Source organism: Myotis nattereri (genome assembly GCF_964212035.1).
Source record: "Myotis nattereri genome assembly, chromosome: 15".
NCBI classification, from domain to species: Eukaryota; Metazoa; Chordata; class Mammalia; order Chiroptera; family Vespertilionidae; genus Myotis; species Myotis nattereri.
The window spans coordinates 23,095,869-23,118,072 of record NC_138090.1 but is presented as its reverse complement, the minus strand read 5'-3'; the positions used below and the strand labels follow the sequence as shown (position 1 = coordinate 23,118,072).

The 22,204-nt window shown below is 45.4% G+C and overlaps 1 protein-coding gene across 1 annotated transcript in view; it reads left to right on the top strand.

Annotated features, from left to right (window-relative positions):
• Positions 1-19,819, top strand: part of CDYL2 (chromodomain Y like 2) — a gene marked incomplete at its 5' end in the record, with an annotated part of 63,939 nt that extends 44,120 nt beyond the window's left edge. The window contains 4 exons of the mRNA XM_081108358.1: positions 4,061-4,233; positions 10,351-10,561; positions 12,970-13,113; positions 18,812-19,819. Of these exons, the coding sequence (XP_080964484.1) occupies positions 4,061-4,233; positions 10,351-10,561; positions 12,970-13,113; positions 18,812-18,970 (687 nt within the window). The 3' untranslated portion in view covers positions 18,971-19,819. The remainder of the gene's footprint in view (positions 1-4,060; positions 4,234-10,350; positions 10,562-12,969; positions 13,114-18,811) is intronic.
• Between the last annotated feature and the right edge of the window lie 2,385 nt (positions 19,820-22,204).

Here is a 22,204-nt window from a genome sequence, read left to right as displayed (position 1 = left end):
CTCTCCAGTTCCATCTCTTATCACACATCATCTTCTCTCCTCTTGCATTCCAGTTATTCTGGCCTTTCTTCATGCTCACATCTGCCCCAGCACCTTTGTATATACTTGTCTTTCTGACCAAAAAATTTTTCTTTTCCTTCTTACTTAGCTGACCTTTGCTCTTCATTCATATCTCAGCTCAGCCATCACTTCCACCATAGAGTCTTGCCTCACCTCCCTGACCGGATCAGGTCTTTCATATGCCTTCCTAGCACCATGCACCCCTCCTTACCAGAACTTATTGCAGCTGCTAGTGTATATGTAATTGTGTGATAATTTGTTAAATATCTCATTCCCCCCATTAGACTCTAAACCTTTTGAAGGTTGGATACTGTGCCATTCGCTCAATTTAATAAATATTTATTAAATTCTAGTCTGTGCACATTTCTGGACTAGGTGTTACAAGGGTTATTCAGATGAGTAGAATACTATTTTACCTCTTAACCCTACCAGACCGCTGTACCGATTTTTCGGTAATTTCCACACAAAGGTGGAATATTGGCGCTAGATGAAAGGTAGATGAAAGGTAGACCTATTTTCTACAATGTCTCCAAGTTCCATCTTATTCTAACCACTTGTTTGCATGTAACTAACATTTTTCTATATCATGTTGGTTTTTTCTCTTTAATGCTCAGGAGCCCAGGTATAGGGGACAGTTAGGTTCAGGGCCTCAGGTCTGGTAGGATTAAGGAATTGTACTAATCTGTTACTGCATAACAAAGTGCCCTAAACTTAGCATCTTAAGACAACAAACATTTATTATCTCACAGTTTCTGTGGGTAGGAATCGAGTCATGGCTTAGCTGATGCTTCTGGCTCAGTGTCTCTCACAAGCCAGCAGTCAAGGAGTTGGCTGGGGCTGCCGCCTCAACCAATGGCTCAACAGGGGAGGATCCACTTCCAAGCTTCCCCAGTGGCTGTCGGCAGGTCTCAGGTCCTCGCTGGCCAGAGACATTAGTGCCTTGTTATGCGGCTACTCCACGTGGACTATGGAGTAATGGCTCCATGAGCTACTCACTAGCTGGCTGCTTGCTTCCCCCAGACTGAGAGCTCTAAGAAAGGGAGTCAGCAAGAGAAGAGAGCCAGGACAAGCTATAGTCTTTTTGCATCCGAATCTCCTCGTGAAAGGGACATCCCATCACTTTGCTGTATTCTCGTGGCTAGAAGTGAGTCACCGGGTCCAGTCTGCACTCCAGGGTTGGGGGGTACACAGGGGTGTGAATACCAGAGGAAAGGGTTATTGAGGGCCATCACCGAGGCTGCCCACACAGGGATTTACATTAGGGAGGAGGCAGGATAAGGTAAGGATGTACCTTCGACAAGGGAGAATGTCAGAGCAGGGAGTTTAAACACTTGGGCTGTCAGGAGAAGGAAGAGTGTGCATTTACTTGGGTATATGTGGGAAGGCCTTCAGGAAGGTGGTTGCCGTGGAGGTGGGCCCTGGGTGACTGAGCTCAAGCAAGTAAAGATGAAGTGGAGAGGGGGACCCTGATTTCCTCGCATTTCACACCCCTTCGAATGCATTTGGTTATCTGGTTCCAACCCACAGCAGGTCAGCAGCTAGAAGTAGCAGGAGCAAGTGGCAGCTGGCATGTGTGTAACAAGGTAATAATTCTCACAAACAGATTTAGGGCTTTAATATGCAGAGAGGTCTGGGGGCGTTTGTTCTAGAGGCAAACCCAGGAGCCCCTGAGGGGACCGGTCTGTTTCAGGCCAGCAAGTGGCCAACGAGTAGTGACACGTGGGCAGTGTATTCTATGTAAGAAGGTAAAGGAGGGTGATGCTTTTAACACATTTTACTTTGAACAAACCAGTTACATTATAAAAGTCAGGTCCTTCAAGAAGGTCCCCAGCCATCAGTCCAAATTGGATTATCAACATGAGACAGGCAAGGGCATAGTATACTCACTAAACACAATTTTTTTTAAAAAAATTAAGAAATGTAGTTTGTACATTTGTTGCATCAACGAAACACAAATTTGTTTCCCATTTAATTCACAAAGGAGGTGGCTGCTTCGTTTGAATTTGTGTTTTTACTCATTGACAAGCAAGTGTGACCTCAGAGAGAGACTACGCTCTGAGTCGTGAGTAGAATCACGCCTTACACAGATTCTCGTGTGGGTCAGACTCTCTGCTTTTGGAGGCAGATAGATGAAAAGACCCACAAGATAGTGGCCTGTTACCTTTTTAGATGTTCAAAATGGGTATCTGTGGCTTACACCCTGTGAGAGTGGAAAGTGCTTCTCCCATCCTTCTCACAGAGCATGCATGGGCCGGCAGATCCTGATTCAGATGGACGTCTAGGTCTGTTTTTTCACTCAAATTCATCCATTTACGTAAGTCATCCTACAGTGGGGAGCAGTGGAAAGAGAAGGTAGGAGCAAGAGAAGGGATGTTGGGGTGAGATTTGCATCGTGGTTCTGCCTGTTACTGGTGACTTTGGACAACTTCACTTCTCTGAGTTTTCCTTGCTCTACCTATAAAATCGGGATGCCATTCCCTTCCTTCCAGGATTTCTCTTTGGAATAACATGTTGTGTGGAAATTACACTCGTACCTCTAAGTGCTTAATAAATGGGGGTTCTCTAAAAAGTATATTTAAAAAATAGTACTTTCAGAACATTTCAACGCTATATCCTATGATTATGCTGATTGAATAATCAATGATTCTTTAAAAGCCTATTCACGCCCTGGTTGGTGTGGCTCAGTTGGTTGGGTGTCATCCCATGTTCTGAAAGGTTGCTGGTTTCATTCCCGGTCAGGGCACATACCTGGGTTGTGAGCTCGATCCCTGATAGGAGGCAATGTTCCTCTCTCACACAGATGTTTCTCTCTCTCTCTCTCTCTCTCTCTCTCTCTCTCTCTCTCTCCCTCTCTCCCTCTCTCCCTCTCTCTCTCTCTCCCTCTCTCCCTCCCTCCCTCCCCCTCTCGCTAAAGGTCAATAAAAAATCTTTAAAATAAAATAAAATAAAAGCCTATTCACTTATTGTCTCCCTCAAAGCATTCTCAGCTTTACCCAGTCAAGTGCATGCCTTGTTTTCTCTTACCACACTCTTTCTGAGCTTATTTTTTTCTTGTCCCATAACTTCTGTTGGAATGAATGATTTTCTTTATGAACTTTTAAGAAGTTATCCATGTTATGTTCACATAGTAAAACCTAAATGTAATCGTTACTTGTCCATCTCTACCTGATACATAACCTAGGTATGCTCTAACTCTGGTCACCCCTTCTTTCATCTGACACAATATTAGTGCCCAGCACCATAGATCTACCTTGTGCACCCCCCATTAGTCAATATCAGTATGATGATTTTTATCATCAGTTCATATATTGATTTATCAACACATTCACCCATTTCTTTGGTGGCTTTGTTCCTTGAATGTTAGGTGTGTTTTTTTCTCTTCTGAATGTAGTTTTCTTCTTGAAGTGCATCCTTTTTTAGTTCTTTCAGTGAGAGTCTAAGTGTGGTAAACATTCTTTTACTGAAAATGCCTACTTTTTACCCTTGCCTTTGAATGATATTTTAGCTAGATACAGAATTTATGTTGGATGGTTATTTGCCTGGTACCTTGAACATTTTATGGTTCTGATGGCAAAGCCCACTTCCCACCCATAAGCTGTGTAAGGGTCTTTGTTGAATTAAGGATGAACAAGAGTATAGAATTAATTTGGCCTTTTAGAGATAGCTTACATAACTCACCTGCTGTGCACAGGAATATTCCCCTTCACCTTGAAAAGGGCTAACCAAGCAAATGCTGGAAGATTTGCAGAGTTACCAGGGATTAAAGGACTCCAAGCCAGGATTCCAAGTCTGCAGCCAGTAACCCCTCTGCCACCTCCTCAGCCTTCCGTGCCTGCTTCAGGGAGGGTGTAGGGGAGCTCTGGTTTTGCTGTTTCTTTGCTAGGTCTGGACATGGCTCATTCAGGGGAGGCTCCCTGCCCAGACAGAGCAGATTTTCTCACCTCTTCCCCGGCTTCCAGATACACATCTAACATCTCCGCAAATCCATATCTGCCCGCAGATCATGAAGGAGGTCCGGCGAGCTCTCTGCAATGCGGCCACAGATGACAGCAAGCTGCTGCTCCTCAGTGCGGTGGGCAGCGTGTTCTGCAGCGGCCTGGATTACTCCTACCTAATTGGCCGGTTGTCCAGCGACCGGAGAAAGGAGAGCACCCGCATTGCAGAATCCATCAGGTGAGCTCTGCTCCTGTTCGGACACTAGGGGACCCGCCGAGGATTGCCAAATTGAGCACATGAAAATACAGGCTGCTCAGTTAAACTCTTCAAACAACAAATAATGTTTGTTTTTTAGCATAAGTATGTCCCATGCAACATTTGGGATATACTTATACTAAAAAATATTCGTTGTTTATCTGAAATTTGGAATTTGATTGGATGTCCCATATTTTCCTGCCCAAATTAGGGGTGCCTTTACTCCGTAAGATTGCATTTTATTCTTTTGATCCCCCAAATATTTTATTTTCTTATATCCAGCCCAGCATCTGGTAATGCCCATGCATTATCCACACTTCTCCTGCCCTCTCTCTGATGGTGAAATCTTTGACTTTCTGGGCATTTCTGTTCCTGGAGCTGACATGGCTCGGCACTGAGGAGGAGGATGGATGGGTTCCCTGGGCAGTGTGGGGAGTAGTTCCCCCTCTCTTGTTGCCTTTGGGGCAAAAGTTGGGATCCTGGGGTGATATCTGATCCCAACCATCGGTATCTCTTTTGGGACACTAACGGGTAGATGTCGCCCTTCTTTAGAGATTTATCGAAAGCAAGTGTGATTTCCAGCAAGGGCTGCCGCCTGTCCTCTCCACGGGGAGCGCACCCACACTCACTGCTCACCTTGCAAAGTGCTCGGACAGGAGTCACAGTTCAATAATACTCCCTGGTCCCTTGAGAAGGAACACTTACTCTGCAGGCTGTCAGGGAGCCTTGGGCCACAGGTTAGGGATTTTCTGGACCCTCCAGCCTCACTGTGTTGTGACATCGTCACACGGAGGCTGATTCCCATGAGGCTATGGGAGGCTTTCAGGGTATGCAGAGTCTCCAAGAAATGGCATGGGGATGGCCTCACATGCACGTGGGGTTCTGAGTCCCAGTCAGGGTGATATACACACTGGAGTCTATGCTCCAAACACCTGTGTGCTTCCTGCTGCAGAACTCATGTCTCCCCCAAAAGAGACACGAAAATCCCTAATGATGTTATTAGAAAAAGCATGTGGTTTCCTGTAGCTCGCAGGCTCTCCGGGTGCTGACAGCCCTGGCCATGGCCACGGTCGTTTGTTCTCTGCTCCTGTCAGGTGGCAGGGGAGCAGCAGGGTCCCCAGTAAGCCTCCTTCCTCATTTATGGGACCATCGGAGATGGGGCGCCCGTCTCTACAGCTGAGGAGCATCTTGGCCATAGCCTTCGTCTGGTTTATGAATTTCTGTGGAGGCATTAGCTAATTTCTAGAGGTCCCAGCTTTGAGGAGATGCTGAGCACATTAGCTCACTGCTGGAGAAAGGCGGCCAGTGGCATTCAAACATTTGCCCTCTCATCGGGAAGGTGAGTTTCTCTTAGGCCGAGTGGAGGGAGAGCAGGCCGAGGGAATTCTTCCCAGTGTGTCAAAGGGAGCAGAAGCTCGTAATGCATGAGCCGCCAGGGACGCGGGAGGGATGGGGAATGGGGTGTCCCCTAGGCCACTGGTTCTCAGCCCCAGCAGCACAGAGACTCTCCCCAGGGAGCTTTTCAAAACCCAACTGCTTGGCAGCACCCCCAGGAGATTCTGATTTAATGAGCATGGGGTGGGGCCAGCGTATCTTTGGTTTTCAAGTTCCCTCTGTGGTTCGAATGTGCAGCCAGGGCTGAGAACCCCTGCTCCATCCCAACCAAGAGGGTAATCTGAGAGCACCAGTGACTGAGAGCACTGAAAGGTGTGGAAACAAAAAGGTCCTTATTTTTATGCAAGAGAAGAAAGTTGGCTATAAGAGAATAAGGTGAAGAGGAAGGTAATAGCAGGGATAGGAGGGTGAGGAGTCTCAAGAAGGGACACCTAGTAGAGAAGGGTGTCCCTGGGTCAGAAAGTGACCGTGGCTTGCTCATCACCACCACACGCCTCCAGGGAGGCCCAGCTCCACGGGCTTTGCAGTGCTCCCTCCAGCAGCCACACCCAGAGTTGGGGGACACGATGCGGCAGAGAAACATTTCCCAGAGGACGATCTTCAGGTTTCCAGAGGAGCATCGTGAGCAAAGGGCACTGTCGTAACTGAGTTTGGGCCACGCTAGAAGTTCTGTCCCCGCTCACACAGACTTCCCAGGCATGTTAACATATTTACGATCTGAGTAGTTTCCTGGGAAAGAGCGTTGTTCAAAATCGAGCATGGCTGACACATATTTTAGCCATAGAACCTATCATCTACTGAGATGCCTCACAATTCTCTTGGGACGTGCATGCACTGGGCTGCGCTGACCTGCAGGGTCTTGAGCATGCCACACGGCCACAGCCATCGCTCCCCCAGTGGCGCTCCTACACGTGACCCTGTGCACTGCGCTCACTCTGCAGATGTTTGCTGAATGAACTAGCAGATGTGGGGAGAGCTGGGATGATTCATTCTGCAGAAGCCTCTCCCTGGGCCCCAAACAAAGCCGTCTGCCCCATCTTGAAAGAGGCTGCCCGCACCTGAACTCCTCACAGGTGATGCGGTGGGGTGCTGGCAGGGTGCTAGGACGAAGAGCAATCAGATGACCCACATGAAATACTTGGCCTGTTCCTGCACATCATAAGTACTTGGAAGAGGTGTAAAGAATTATTTTTCATGTTATTCCCAGTTTTAGCTAAGCCTGAGTCTGACGATGGAGTGGGCTCCCAGAGTGCCCGTATATTGGCAGCTCACAGGCCCTGTACCAGCAGACTTGGCAGTGGGAGGGCTGCACCCCATGGCTCTGGTTAAAAGGAATGAACAAATGGCTCACAAAAGAAATGCCAGTTGCTCCTGGTAAAATCCAGACACCCCTGTGAGCAGAATTTTGCTTCTGAGTCTCCTTTAGACCAGGAGCGTGGCTCACAGACCACTGAATGTGGAATGAAAGCTGCATCCGTGCTCTGCAGCAGCGATCAAGGGTGCCCCTGTGTCAGGCACTGTGCTGGTGCCCTAGGTGGACGTCTCATGTAATTCTCATATGGCCCGTGGGGATGCACCAGTGGCTTTCCCATTTTCCCCGTAGGAAAATGAGGCTGCAGAGACTGTAACTCATCCAAGATCTCACCCCTACTTAGGGGCACAGTTAGGACTTGACCACAAGTCTTTAAGACCCCCAAGTTTTTGCTCCTTCTGCTGCCTCTGAACTGCCCAACTGCTCAGGAAAGCAAAAGCCACAGGCTCAGGTTGAGTGGAGGAAGCTTCAAGGGCCAGGGTCAGCGAGGCAGACATGGCTGCTGGGGAAGACGGGGAGTCATCTCCCTAGCTCAGCCCTGCCATCCAAGTCAGAATCAGATATCTGAGCAGCAGCGTCTGTAATGCAATATCCTGTTTGCTATCTGGCTTCTACACCCTCCGGGCCCTTGTGATAGATATCCGCTTGAGGTGAGAGGAGAAGGATGGGGAGATGGTCTGTGCATCATCTTTTTATGTCAAGGAAATGAACTGCTTGGACTGCAGGAAGGGTCGGGGGGAGCCATGCACATTTAGTCTCCTTTGCCCTTCTCTGGGGCCCTTGATCCCCCTGCATAGAGCTCAGGTTGGAAACCAAAGAGTAAAAGCCTCTGGGGTCTGGAAGGGAAAGCTTCTGGAAGGTGGTGAGAGTGGAGCTGAATTCCTGAAGGACTGTCATGTGGATGATGGAGCAGAGTGAATGCAAGTATGAGAGAGACCACATGAAGTCACAATAAGAAGGCGTCTTGATAGGGAAGGGCCCTCTTGTTTGAAAATGTCCAACAGAGGCCAGAGGATGCACCCTCAGGATGCTGTGGGGAGAATTCCGTACCAAGTGGAAGATTTGTCTCGATGACTCTTGAAGTCCTTCCCACTCTGAGACCCAGGATCCTGTAATTGAGTGAGTGTCTTAAGGAATGGAATGTCTGTCAAAAATCACCCAAACCCTGTGGGTCCAAGGATCCTGCAAACAAGGCCCATATCCCTGCAGACTCCAAATTGCATTTGATAAAAAGCACTTGTTAAAACCAGTGACTGAGACCATCAGGTTGGGAAATCAAGCCAGGAAGTGGGCCTGGAAAACCGGAAATCAGAAGGCCATGGTGACAACACTCCTCTTTGTGGCAGTGTCCTTTTAGGGTCAGCTGCAGTGGGGCCAGAAGTGGCTGGGATAATCCATCATCTACTCACAGAATCATACAAGAGTCAGGAAATGTGATGCCTCAAGCCTGGGTCAAGGGTGTATTCTTTCATGAAAACATATGGGTTATAAGGAACCCCCAACCCCAGCAGAATATTAAGAAGTCTTTTCACAATTGAATTAAGTCCCAACATATCACCATGATAAGCACATATTTTGATAAGAATTGGGGAGGATGGTAACCATTGAGAAGGGATGAATCAGGTTTACATTTGTATTAGTTAAGTATTAGCTGCTGTAACAAACAAATCCAAATATATATGATGGCTCAGCTGTGATAGAAATTTACTTCTAGCTTATGTGAACCTAAAATAGATGTTACTGATGAGCCCATGGCTGGCCTTAAAGTGATGACTCAGGAACCCAGACTCCTTCTATCCTGTGGCTCAATACAGTTGTCATGCCCATCAAGATGAAAAGGACTGGGAGCACTGCATGGTGAGAGGTTTCCACAAACCAGGCTTAGAAGTGTGTGTATGGTTTCCACTCACATTCCTTTGGCCAGCACTAGGTTACTTGGCCACAGCCAATTTCAAGGGAGGCTGGGAAATGTGTTCTAGCAGTAGACTCAGGAAGAAGAAGGAAGGGAAAGGGCAGGATAAGTCTGGTGAAGAAATAGTATGTTACTGCCACACATCTGCAGTCTTTGCTCTCATTCTGGGAGAATCCTGTATCCAACAACTATTTACTGAGTGTTAATTTCAATATGTATGAAACCACGCAGTGCACAAGGCAGACCTATGGATTTTCCTATGGAGCTGGAGGGGAGGAGAATGTAAAAACCAGTAAGCAAGCAAGCAATTAGGATAATTGCAAATTGTGATAATGCTATTTTACAAGAACTCTCAGAAGGGCTGTGCCGCTCATGCACAGAGAGCAGGGGTGCATAGACACGATATAAGCCTGGAGACCTAAGCAGCAGTAGAACAAGGTCACTGTTGGGAGTTTGGATTTTATTCTTGTGAGTTCTTGGTAGTTTCCAGTGTATCACCAGAGAATAATGAAGGATGTAGATTTTCTAGACACCTTGGATCTTTCCTCCATGTCAGGTTGAATATTAAAATTTTATAGGTCTTATATAGCAAGTAGCAGGGAGGCAAAAAGTGTCGAAGGTAAAGGAAATAGAGGTTATTTCGGGTGGCTCTGCATAATAGATAAGGATGCAGGCTGTAACCTTGCTCAATGCAGAAGGTCAGGGAGATAATATATTGCCTAATCCTGTAGCCATTATTCCAGATAATGCCTCCGGGGAGTCCAGCATCTTTCCTCAGTTTTGGTCACCCTAACACATAGACCCTCGTCAGCATTCTAGAACTACCCTTGAGAATCTAGCATCCCTTTAGCAATTCAGAATCTTTCCTGGAATTGAAAGAAATCTTAGATGTCACCAATCCCTACCCATGCCCACCATCCGAAGCTTGAATTCTCTCTATAATTTCACCTAAAGTTATCATCAAGCCAAGGTTATCTCCAATAATGAGGAATTCACATCTCCTGGAGCCATCACCCCACCTTCAGCCAGTGCCATTGGAATGTTCCTTCTCTCCTTGAGTTCAAATATGCCTCTTTGTAACACCCTCTTTTTGGTTCGAGTTCTGGTTCTGAATCTTAACACTCATGTTGTCCTTTTTGGGATATGTACAATTTTTGTCAGTGTGTAGGTAGTGGAAGGGCAGTGTTGGCTCAGTGGGCATGACCTGGGGCCATCTGGGCAGACCCAGACATGTGGTCACTCATTAGGTCCCTTCTGGGAACCTGGCACCAACCTGAGAGGGTGGCAGGCCTTGGACTGCAGCTCAGTGGCCCAGCATCTGGGAGAATGTGACGCTGGCCTGGCACCCACTCTTCTCTGAGGACCTACACGTGCTTCATTGCACCTGGGGAAGCTTATTTCAGCCTCACTATAGTCCAGGGCATCACATGGTCTCAGCAAGCCTGGCCGCCTGTTAAAGAGGGTCTTCTCTTTTCCCCAGGGACTTTGTGAAGGCCTTTATCCAGTTTAAGAAGCCCATCGTGGTGGCAATCAATGGGCCCGCCCTGGGCCTGGGTGCCTCCATCCTGCCCCTCTGCGACATCGTGTGGGCCAGCGAGAAGGCCTGGTTTCAGACTCCCTATGCCACCATCCGCCTCACGCCCGCCGGCTGCTCCTCGTACACCTTCCCCCAGATCCTGGGTGTCGCGCTGGTAAGCCTCCTCATAAGCAGGCAGAGTGGTGTTCGAGCAAGGTCATAGCACCCACTGTAGGCTGTGGTCAGACTCTACACCAGGAGCCAGAAGCAAGTCTGGGCAGGGGTGAGTCATAACAGCTCAGAGAGCACTCACTGGGGCTAGTGCTTGACAGCCATTAACTCAGTTCATCCTCAAGACACACCTGTAAGGTAGGACTACTGTTATCCCCTCTTGACAGATGTGGAGACTGAGAATCAGAGAGGTTAAGTGAGTTGTCTCAGGGCACACAGTAGCAATGGAAGTTGTGGAATATGAACACAGAGCCTGTGCTCTTAACCAGTATGCTATAAAATGGAACCCACCTCTGATGAGTGAGCCTGAGACTAGCACCACTAGGATATAGGAAGGGTTCAGTAAGTGGTTGGTCTACTCAGTCTGAGAGGTGGCATTTTGAGATGGATTCAATGTGGTGCAAGCTTCACCAAGGACTGCTTGGGAGCACTCTGCCTGCAGATGCTGGTGGTCCTGGGAGACCCCAGAAAACTACCAAAGAATCACGATCCAGATGACAGGGCCAAATCCTACGGGCAGGTGAGGAGGCTCCCAGCAGGGGCACTGCTTGAATGAGTTTAGAAGGATGGAAGCCCGCCCTCCCACTGCTTCTGTGTGGGCTGTCTCTTTTTGATGGTAGCATGAAGCAGGAATAGCAACTGAGAGACCAGCAGAAGTTACCCTCAGCCCTCAAACCCACCAGCACCACATCTATGCAGCAGGACCTACAGTGGGGACAGATAAGGCCATTCGGATTCAGCAGTGCCCTGGGGGCTGCTCTAGGCTGCTCAGTCTCCCGGGTGGCAGAAAAATGAGGCAGGCAGGGAGCCTGGGAAGCAACACTTTCCCTTTTGATCTCAGCCACTGTGTTCTGCCCCAGCTCACTGCCACTCCAGTTCCTCCCGTCCTCTGTGGTCACAGAAATGTTAACTTTGTACAGTCTTATCTCTTTTTCTCCTTCATTGCAATCATTTCTGAAACCCCAAGAATGTGGCTGTTTGAGACTTGTTCTTCTTGTGGACTGCATCCTGTTTGGCTCCTTCTACTGAGTTCCTTTCATTTCTCCTGAGACCGAGGTGTTCCTAAATAAGTATAATTTGTTGGAAGACATAAATATTTGTCTTCCAACCTCTAACCTGATGCATTCTATGGACTGGTGACCTGATCAGGTTTTCCACTCTGGCGTGAAAAATTGTCCTTTGGGTCAATTGGGTCAATCATGACCCATCAGTGACAACCAGAACAAAGGGGGAAGCCAGGCATGGACGCAGAGGTTCAGGGAGCTTGGCATTTCCATGTCTATCATGGAGCAGCTAAGCAAATGGGGCAGGAAGGAAGAAGGGGAGGCAGGTGGATGGCCCATTAGGGAGGGGTTGTCTGCCCTGTGAAGGAGGTAGGGACTCATCCTGAAAGAGATAAGGACCCTGTCACATGGCCATGACCATCATGCCCTAATTTTCAGTGCTAGTGTCACCTGTTGGTAAATTTCAACAGTAACAGCACTATGCTCTCTCTGTGCCTAGGACCTTATCCACGGAGGTCCTCCCAGAAGTCTATGACAACTGTGAACTTCAAAGCAAAAGGAAATTCTGTAGGGAGTGGGGTGCAGAGGAGTCCTCAGAAGGCAGGGGTTACTTTCCACCTTTCAAGACTGGGCAGTGTCTGTGCACAGCCCTGGGCCACCAGGAGAGACGCTGCTCTGTGTTGTGTTATGGTGTTAGTTACACAACACCTTTTTGGCTACCACTGATGAAAACACTTTGCCTTGAGGAGAGCCGGGGGAAGAATAATGATTTCCATAACTGACAAGTCCAGAAGTGGAATGTCCCTGGTGGGTGATGAGTCCAGGAATTCAAGTACTGTCAGTTCTCTTGTTCTCCATTCCTTCCTTCTTTGTGGACCTGCCTTTCCACAGAGCGGGGACACAGTATTCGGTGGCCTGGGCTCATTGACTTTTGCCAGCAACCAGAGGAGAAAGATTCTTCCCAGGGCCTTCAGCTTGGAAACCCCATAGAGACTAGGGTGGATCATCTGGTCAACCCCAGGCCAGTCACCACACAGCACAGAAATGCACCCAGTCGGAGGCGTGTGCCTACTTCTGTGGGTCTGCTGCCAGACATAGGTGAAGGATAATTGGGCAAACAAAGCAACAGTAGGTACATGGCTTCTTTGGGAATTTAATGAAATCCGTGGACCCTTTGCTCAGAAAGATGCACATAGACACAATGTTTGATTATAGTTTCCAAAGCTTATTGGACCCGGTTGAGACTCCTGCTTTCCAGACCTGGAACACTTACAGCAAGCACGGGCATCGCTAGCAGACACGAGAGGCCCTCCGGGCTCTCAGCCTTCCCCTGCCTTTGCTTTTTCAGGCCAATGAGATGCTCTTCTGTGGGCGGAAGCTCACTGCCCAGGAGGCTTGCAGCAGAGGACTGGTGTCCCAGGTCTTCTGGCCAACCACGTTCAGCCAGGAGGTCATGCTACGGGTCAAGGAGATGGCGTCCTGCAGTGCATTGGTGAGTCCTGTTTCTCTGTGTTCTTGTCAGTGCAATAGCCCAGCGGGTGTAGGTCAGTGGTTGAGCATCGACCTATGAACCAGGAGATCATGGTTTGATTCCTGGTCAAGGCACATGCCCGAGTTGTGGGCTTGATTCCCAATAGAAGGCGTGCAGGAGGCAGCCAGTCAGTGATTCTCTCTCATCATTGATGCTTCTCTCTCTTTCTGCCTCTCCCTTCCTCTCTGAAGTCATTAAAAAAAAACACAAAGAGAGAGATCCATTTTGCAGATGAAAGCAATGAGCTGACAGGGACTAATGGACTTGCTACAGGCCATGCAGGGAATACTTGAGAGGCCCTGTGTAATTTACCAGATGCCTTGTCTCAGTGTTGAGACCTTAAATCCGGAGGGAGGCAGCCAGCATTATTAATATTCCCCATCATCTCCAATTGGAAAAACCTCACAGAAGAGATTTACACTCTGGGGAAGAAGGCGTTGCCTTAAAAGAAAGTCCTCAACACCCCCCCCCCCCCCGCCCCGCCCAGACACAAAACTACTATAGTTTTCAAAGAAACAATAAGCAAAGGCAAATAAGGGCAACGTGTGTGAAACCAGCCGAGGGACGAGAGGAAGCAGCCCACACGGTCCTTGTATTTCTCCTGCCCACTGAGCACTTGGCACATTCAAGCATTGCCGCTTGACTCTGAAGACACACTGAAAAATAGATAAATAAATGACGCCTCTTCAGAGGCGCCGATTTTTAATTAAGTGTTGATTTTATCTCATAAAAGTCACTCTGAGCACCGTGTGGAAATATCCTGTTGAGAGGTGGAGGAAAGGCCACCCCTGCAACCACAGGGCCTGCTCAGGAAATGAGAAAGCTTTGTAGAATAAGGCGGTGGGGACGCTTTCTGTGCTGGGTTTATGGGGCCAGACCTGTGACCCTCCCTCCCTTCTCCCTGCCTATCCTGAACCCCCACTGAGCTGCTGTACGCTCCTGATGCAGCCCACCAGCCTTTATTGGGCACCTACTGTATGTAAACTCTGCTCCCTGGAGGCGTGACCGTGCCAGTGGTGATGATGGTTCTGCATTACTGATGAACACTTACTATGGATTCTCTTTATATGGATTCTCTTTTAATCTTCCTGAGGACTATGGTGACCAACTTGTGCCCATTTGCCTGGGACTCTCCTGGTTTTAACACGGAAAATCCCTTGTTACCAGGAAACCCCCTGGGCCTGGGCAAACGGAGATGGTTGATGACCCTAGAGTCAGCTGCATAGGCAGGTGGACATTTTAAAGAATATTTTTATAAAAGTATAGTTGACATACAATATTATAGTAGTTTCAGGTGTGCAACATAGTGATTCTACATTTATATACCTTACAAAGTGATCACCCTGGTAAGTCTAGTACCCCATCTGTCAGCATACAAAGTTATTACAATATTATTAATTGTTCCCTGCACTGCACATTAATTACATCCCCCTGACTTATTTATTTTATAATTGGAAGTTTGTATCTCATATCCCCTCACTTTTTTCACCCATCTCCCTACCCTGTTCCCTTTGGGCAACCATCAGTTTGTTCTCTGTATCTGAGTCTGTTGTTACTGTGTTTTGTTTATTTTTTATTTGTGTTTTTAATATTTTAATTAGTTTTGATATTCAATATTATTTTATATTAGTTTTAGGTATACAGCATAGTGGTTAGACATTTATGTAATTTATGTAGAGATTCCCCTGATAATTCTAGTACCCACTTGGCATCATACATAATTATTATACTACTGAAGGCCCAGTGCACGAAATTCATTCAAGGGGCTCAGCCCTCGCAGCCACGGTGGCTTGCCTCAGGCCCTTGCAGTCCTGGCTTTGTCCAGAAGGTCATCTGGAAGGACATCTGGGAGGTTGTCTGGCTGTCCGGTCTAATTAGCATATCATGCTTTTATTATTATAGATTATTGACTGTATTCCCTATGCTATACTTTATATCCCTGTGACTATTTCGTGACTACTAATTTGTACTTCTTAATCCTTTTACCTTTTTCACCCAGTCCCTCAACCCTCCTGCCATCTGCCAACCATCAGTTTGTTCTCTGTATCTATGAGTCTGTTTTTGTTTTGTTTATTTTGTTCTTTAGATTCCACATATAAGTGAAATCATATGGTATTTATCTTTCTCTGTCTGATTTATTTCATTTAGCATAGATACCCTGTAAGTCCATCTATGTTGTAGCAAATGGTAATATTTCATCCTATTTATTGCTGAATAATATTTCATTGTGTGTGTGTGTGTGTGTGTGTGTGTGTATAATCTTCATTATCCATTCATCTACTGATGGAATCCTAGGTTGTTTAATATTATTTTGGCTATTTAAATAATGCTGCAGTGAACACAGGGCTGCATATATCTTTTAGAATTGTGTTTTCTTTTCTTTGAATAGCTACCCAGAATTGCTGGGTTGTATGGCAGTTCTATATTTAAATTTTTTGAGGAATTTCCATACCATTTTCCACAGTGGCTACACTAATTTATAACCTCACCAACAATACATGAGGGTTCCAGTTTCATCACATCTTCACTAACACTTATTTGTTGGCTTTTTAAAAAATAGCAATTCTGACAGGTGTGAAGTGATATCTCATTGTAGTTTTGATTTATATTTCCCTGATGATTAGTGATGTTGAGCATCTTTTCATATGTCTTTTGGCCATCTGTATGTCCTTTATGGAGAAATACCTATTTGTCCATTTTTAATTGGGTTGTTTGTTGGGTCTTTTGTGTGTGTGTGTGTGTTAAACTGTGAATTCCTTATATATTTTGAGTATTTATCCCTTATAAGATATAACGGCGGTCACCAACCTTTCGGATCTCAGTGGTTCGCAGACCATGGGTTGGCGACCACTGAGTTATATTTTGTGAATATTTTCTTCCATTCAGTGGGTAGTCTTTTTGTTGATGGTTTCCTGTGCAAAAGCTTTTTAGTTTGATGTAATTTCACTTTTTTACTTTTGCTTTTGTTGTCTTTGCTCAGGGAGACATACAAAATAATATATCTGAGACTGATGTCAGAGAGTTTACTGCCTAAGTTTTTTCCTAGGGGTTTTATGGTATTGAGTTTATTTTTGTATATGGAGGAAGAAGGTGGTCCATATTCATTTTTTGCATGTATCTATCCAGTTTCCCCAGCACCATTTATTGAAGAAACTGCCATTTCTTCATTATATATTCTTGCCTCCCTTGTTACAGATTAATTGACCATAGAATTGTGGGTCTATTTCTGACTCTCTGTTCTGTTCCATTGATCTGTTTGTTTTTGTGCCAGTGCTATACTGTTTGATTACTATAGCTTTATAGTATAGTTTGAAATCAGGGAGCATGATACCTCCAACTTTGTTCTTATTCCTCCAGATAGTTTTGGAAATTTGGGGTCTTTGTGGTTTTATATAAATGTTAGGATTATTGCCCTGGCTAGTGTGGCTTGATTGGTTGGGCATCGTCCTGTGCACTGAAGCGTTGTTTGAATCCTGGTCTGGGCACATGCCCAGATTGCAGGCTCAATACACAGTAGGGGAGGCGGCTGATGTTTCACTCTTACATTGGTGTTTCTCCCTCCCTCTGTCTGTCTTTCTCTCTCTGAAAAATCAATAAAAATATTTTAAAAAATTCTTTTAGGATTATTGTTCTAATTCTATGAAAAATGTCATTGGCATTTTTGTAGGGATTGCATTAAATCTGTACATTGCCTTGGATAGTATGGGCATTTAAAAAATGTTAATCCTTCCAAACCATGAGCATGGTCTATCCTTCCATTTATTTGTGTCATCTTCAATTTCTTGCATCAATGTCTTAAGAGTTTTCAGAGTAAAGGTGTTTACTCTCCTTGGTTAAATTTATTCCTAGGTATTTTATTCATTTTGGTGCAATTGTAAATGGGATTGTTTTTAAATGTATAGAAATGCAACGTGTTTCTGAATATTAATTTTGTATCCTGCAACCTAACTGAATTCATTTATTAGATCCAACAGTTTTTTGATGGAGTCTTTATGCTTTTTCATATAGAATATCAGGCCATCCACATATAATGACAATTTTACTTCTTCTGTTCCAATTTGGAGAGGCAGGTAGCAATTCTAAGAAGCAGCAGCGTGAGTTAGAGCACACGAGTTTCAAGACCTATGGAGTGGTTAGGTAGCAACACATGGTGGTGTGAGCAGGTGCCCAGGGCAGTCAAGGGACAAAGTGTGAAAAGGAAGGTTGGGAGAAAGGCCTCAAAGCCCCACTGAGGAGTTTGGTCTTTGGGCAATGGAGGTTTTCAGGTGAAACCAGCTGTCAAATACAGCAAGGAAACCTCTCCTGTTCATGTTTATGAATTCAGGAGCTTTGGGTTGATTTCCCCAAGAAAGGAATCTACCCACAGCATTTGGGAGATGGTGTTCTTCAGAGGAATTCTTGGAAGGAAAGACGCCGTCTTGGTTTGCCAGCCCATCCTCACTGCCTGTTCGCCTCTAGCCCAGGCTGAAGAATAAGATCACAGCCCCTTCCCAGCCTGCTTGAGCAAGGGAGCTCTTGTCTTGCTTTTTTCTATGTGAACACACTTTGGGAGAGTGAGAACTGAAGCTCTGACATCAGCGGAGGATGGTGGAGGCCAAAGGAGGGATGCCCAGATGCTGTACTTCCTAGCAGAGCCTCTGCCAGGATGAGGCAGCAGTGCAGCCTATTAGAATCAGCCAGATGTTTGCAGCCACGTCCATCAGGCAACTCTGGGCAACTTTACTTATTGAGTGTAGGTCCTTCATCTATCCTGTGGAAACCACCTATTCGTGGAGCTTTCATGAGCAAGAAATGACAAAATGAAGGAAAAGTAATGCTCATAGACCTTATTGGTTAATGGTGATTGTAGTGCCATTGGTATTATTAATACTATGATGACCACAATTGTTATTATTCATTACAATTATTATTGTTACTATTATTACCACTGCGTTACTAATATCATTACTATAATTACTGCTATAATGCTGTAGTATTATTAATATCGTCACCATTATCACTACTATATTACTGACATTACTATTACTCCTTTAACAAATTACTACTATTATTACTTCTTTAATACTATAGTTTTACTACTATTTTTATTCTCACTATTCTCACTCATTCTCACAATTATTGTAATTATACCTATTATTACAGTGATTGCTACCATTATTACCACTGCTCTTACTACTAAGCTTGAAGGAGAGGCATTGTTGAGGTGGCTCAGATGGATGCTTGGACAACCTTTAGTTCATGTCATTGCCTTACTCTGTGATCCCAGCCATCCTTGAGTTAGGTATCATTACTCCCGTCTCACAGATAATGAAAATGAAGCAGAAGGAGGTGAAAGTAGTGTTTTCAAAACTTTTTTGTGACACCATAGAAAGTGATACTAAGTTTATGTTTCCCTTGGTTAAAAGACAAAGCTCTTGGGGTTGGGGATGATGTGGGCCCCACTCAGCCATCACAGGGAGTGTGGGCTCAATATCATGGCACACCTGGAACCCACTCCTGGCATTGCTGGGGACATGGGCCTGGGAAACCCAGACTGCAGTAGGCAGCCTCCTCTGCCTTTGGACATCAGGAGGTTGACTGGTGCCTCACAGGCCACGTGCGTTCTTCTGGAGCAGAGTCCCTGGTGCCTGGCTAACGAGGCCTGTGCCTTTCCCTTCAGGTGCTGGAGGAGTCGAAATGCCTTGTCCGCAGCTTCCTGAAATCGGTGCTTGAAGATGTGAACGAGAAAGAATGCCTCATGCTGAAGCAGCTCTGGAGTTCCTCCAAAGGCCTGGATTCCCTGTTCAGCTACCTGCAGGACAAGATTTACGAAGTCTGAAGGGCCCCGGCTCACTTGCCGCAGTGATCAAGGGCACTTGACTTCCGGCTTGGCCCTGTGTTTCAGAAATCGGAGCCCAGTGTAAGCCCGGCCAAGGAGTTTGTCAAGGTGTCTCTATACCTAGGGTTGTGTTCATTTCTTTGTTTGCGTTGGTTGTTCTTCATTGGTTTGACTTTGTGTAACAGATGGGAAATGCAGTATACTTGGCCTCCCCAGTGTCCCTACCCCGCTGGCTTGAGAGCTATGAGGGCTATATCTTCCCAGGCCTCTGCCAGGTACTGTTCTGCCCCCACTTGTTGAAATGCACCATCCAAGTCCAGGAAGGGGAAGACCGGTTTCCCCATTTTTCTGACTCAGACTGTGTCTGCACAGTGCCTCTTCTGGAGACTGGGCCAGCATGCTCGTTCTGGTTAAGTGCAGATCCGGGGAAGGGAGACGGTCCATCTTAGGGAATTTCCAGACTGAAGAGCAAAACAATTGTGTAGAGCCATCCTCAGTCTCCTCTCTGATGCAGATCTGTATAACTTTTAGGGCTTGGTCTTAAAACCCACCCGAGTGATTTACAAAACCAGATATTGTATATCTAGGAATGTTTTGTTAAATATATATTTTTAAAACAATGTAAGTGGAAATTCTGATAATTTATGTGTATTATATGTAAAGCTAGTTTTGCAAAAACATAAACTCCTAGGAAAATGGTTTTTTTTTCTTTAAAATCAGACTTATTTAATTTATTTATTTTTGTTTATATATTATGATATCTGTCTTCACACAGATACTATTTTCATACTGCCCTGGACCAAATCCCATACGAAGTTTATGCCATTTGGTGCACTGCAGCAAGGAACCATGTAGAAATAAAATTCAAAGAGAGAAAAGTGGAAGGATGTCTGTGGCTGAAAGGAATCGCTCTGTGCCAGGTCCCTGGCTTGTAAAATGGTTCTTGGTGTAATGATGGGATCCTTGTTCTTCAGAGAAACCAGGGATGAGCTTTATCTTCACTCTGCAACCCCTGAGTGTCCTCAGAGGCTCTTTCTCACTGGTCTTCTCTCTCCCTATGTTAGTCCCAGTCTCTCATGACCCTTCCTTGGAGAGTTGAGTGAAGCAGCTAGCGTTGGGAACAGCTGGGGGAAGGGAGGTGGGCTCAGCAAAGGAGGGTCATTGCTCCAGTTGGTTATGTACCTCTGTCTGTTCCTTTTTCTTTCTGGAAGGTGACCAGATGCAATGGGCCAGACAGATAGAGAGGCTTATGGCTCTGAGCTTTGTGTTTCAGAGCACGTTGAGTGTCTAGTCTATGACTAGAGACATGGTCCTTTAGACAGTGAATCTGAAGTTTATCTAGACTCTTGATCCTTAAGATGGCCTTGGCTCCCTCTGTAGAAAGCCTCTCTACTTTTGAGTTTCTCCATGACTTCATGACGTTTCTTTTCTTCTACCTTCCTCCATCTAGGCAGTCTGGGCCATGGGGAGCTGGGAGGGGGTAGTCACCTTGGCTGAGTCTAGCCAGAGGAAGATCAAATTGAAGACCTGCGTGCCCTTCCCTTTGTTCACATGGGATCCTGTAGGAACGGCAGACCTAGAATATAGGGAATCATTCTAGGGAAACACCTGCTTTTGCCTAAATGCCTATTATCACTTTTCCACTTGGTTTTCTCTCTTCCTTTGAGAAAGCAAATGTATGCTTCTCCGAAGCCCCTAGACAAACCTCATTCTTGTGTGTGGTGGCAGATCATCTGTGTAGCATTGCTAAATCCTCTAAAGAAAGAGACCCTTGCTTTCTGTTTACCTTCTAGGGGCAGACGTGTTTACCATAGAAGCAGTGTCAGTATTCTTGTTGGAGATGGAAGAGAATGTTTGGAAATTTCTTTCGATCAATGTCCATCTTTGTTCCTTGCTGAAAACACCAGAAATATTTTAGCTTCAGACATATCACAAATCCAAACTTATAAACATTTCAAGGATCTCTGGTGATAAGGTAGGACTGTGAAACCATTACTAAGGTGGAATTCCCTTTAATTTCTAGGTTCTGGTTATAACAGGAAGTGTTTCAAACGATGATCTGTGTTTGGGTTGTTTTCATATTGTCAATTCAAGAAGGATGTTCCACGAAGTGGGCAAAAGTTGGTTAAATCTGTTTAGACTGAAGCTCTGGATTTTTTCACTTTCTGGGTAGTTATTTTGATCAAGTGTAGGTGAAATCCAGGTAACATTGGATTGGGATAGAAAATACGAGATCTGTGGATGTGTCTTGAAATAGGGCTCAGGTTTCCACTCGTTATCTTCTATCCCAGAACCCTCTCTTTACCCTAGGATCCTTTTCTTCACTCTCTACCCTGCTTTGCCTGCATCCCCGCTGTGTCTACAATTCCTGGGCAAGTCTTTGAGGAATTGTTCCTTGTTTTGGCAGCCACATTCCAGAATTACCTGTGGGGTTGGAAAAACAGCTGTGGATGGGAAGTTAAGGGTACCTCTTCAGTTAAGGAACCTTCTAGGCAACCCACTGCTTGCCATCTTGTTAGCCATGCATTAGAACTCTTCTCCCTCTCTGCTCTGATCCCTGGAGATTGGTATCAACATCTTGTAGTGGAAACACTTGAATTAACGGCCGAATTCCAAGAGGCTATTTGTAGAAGGAGGTCAGAGCTCCTCGCCATTTGGAAGCTACCGACTAATGCTGATGTAGCCACGTGTCTCTTCTGGCTTTGGAATAATGTCCGTGGGCAAAAAAAACATCAAAAAATTACCCTCTATGTATGAAATTGGATAACTATGAGAAGGTAGTAGAGAAATGATTTAAAATGTTATTCTTGTCCAATTTAGATTAAATTAGGAAATGTTCTCTCTGAATCATGGAAATGTGTTTTTCCCATATAAAGTTTAGTATGAGGATGGAAAAGTAATAATCACAATAGACTTTGATCAATGCAACTGTATCTCTGAATATCCACATTTAAAAATAGCCTTGACTGAATGCTGAATTGCATTTCCCATTGTTGTTGGCTTAAAAATTTGTAAACTTTTTAAAATTTGAAATTTAGTTACATTCATGCAGTTTTACAATCTAGTTTCTGTGGAAGTTTTTTTAAACAAAGAGAAACACATACAAACATCTTCAAATGTTCCTAAGTGAATATTTAAAATGCAAACTTGCTTCTCCTTTGTGTTTCTAAATTCAGATACTTAGGTCTGTTGTATATATTAGTTTAGACACTCTCACTAATATACACAGTATTT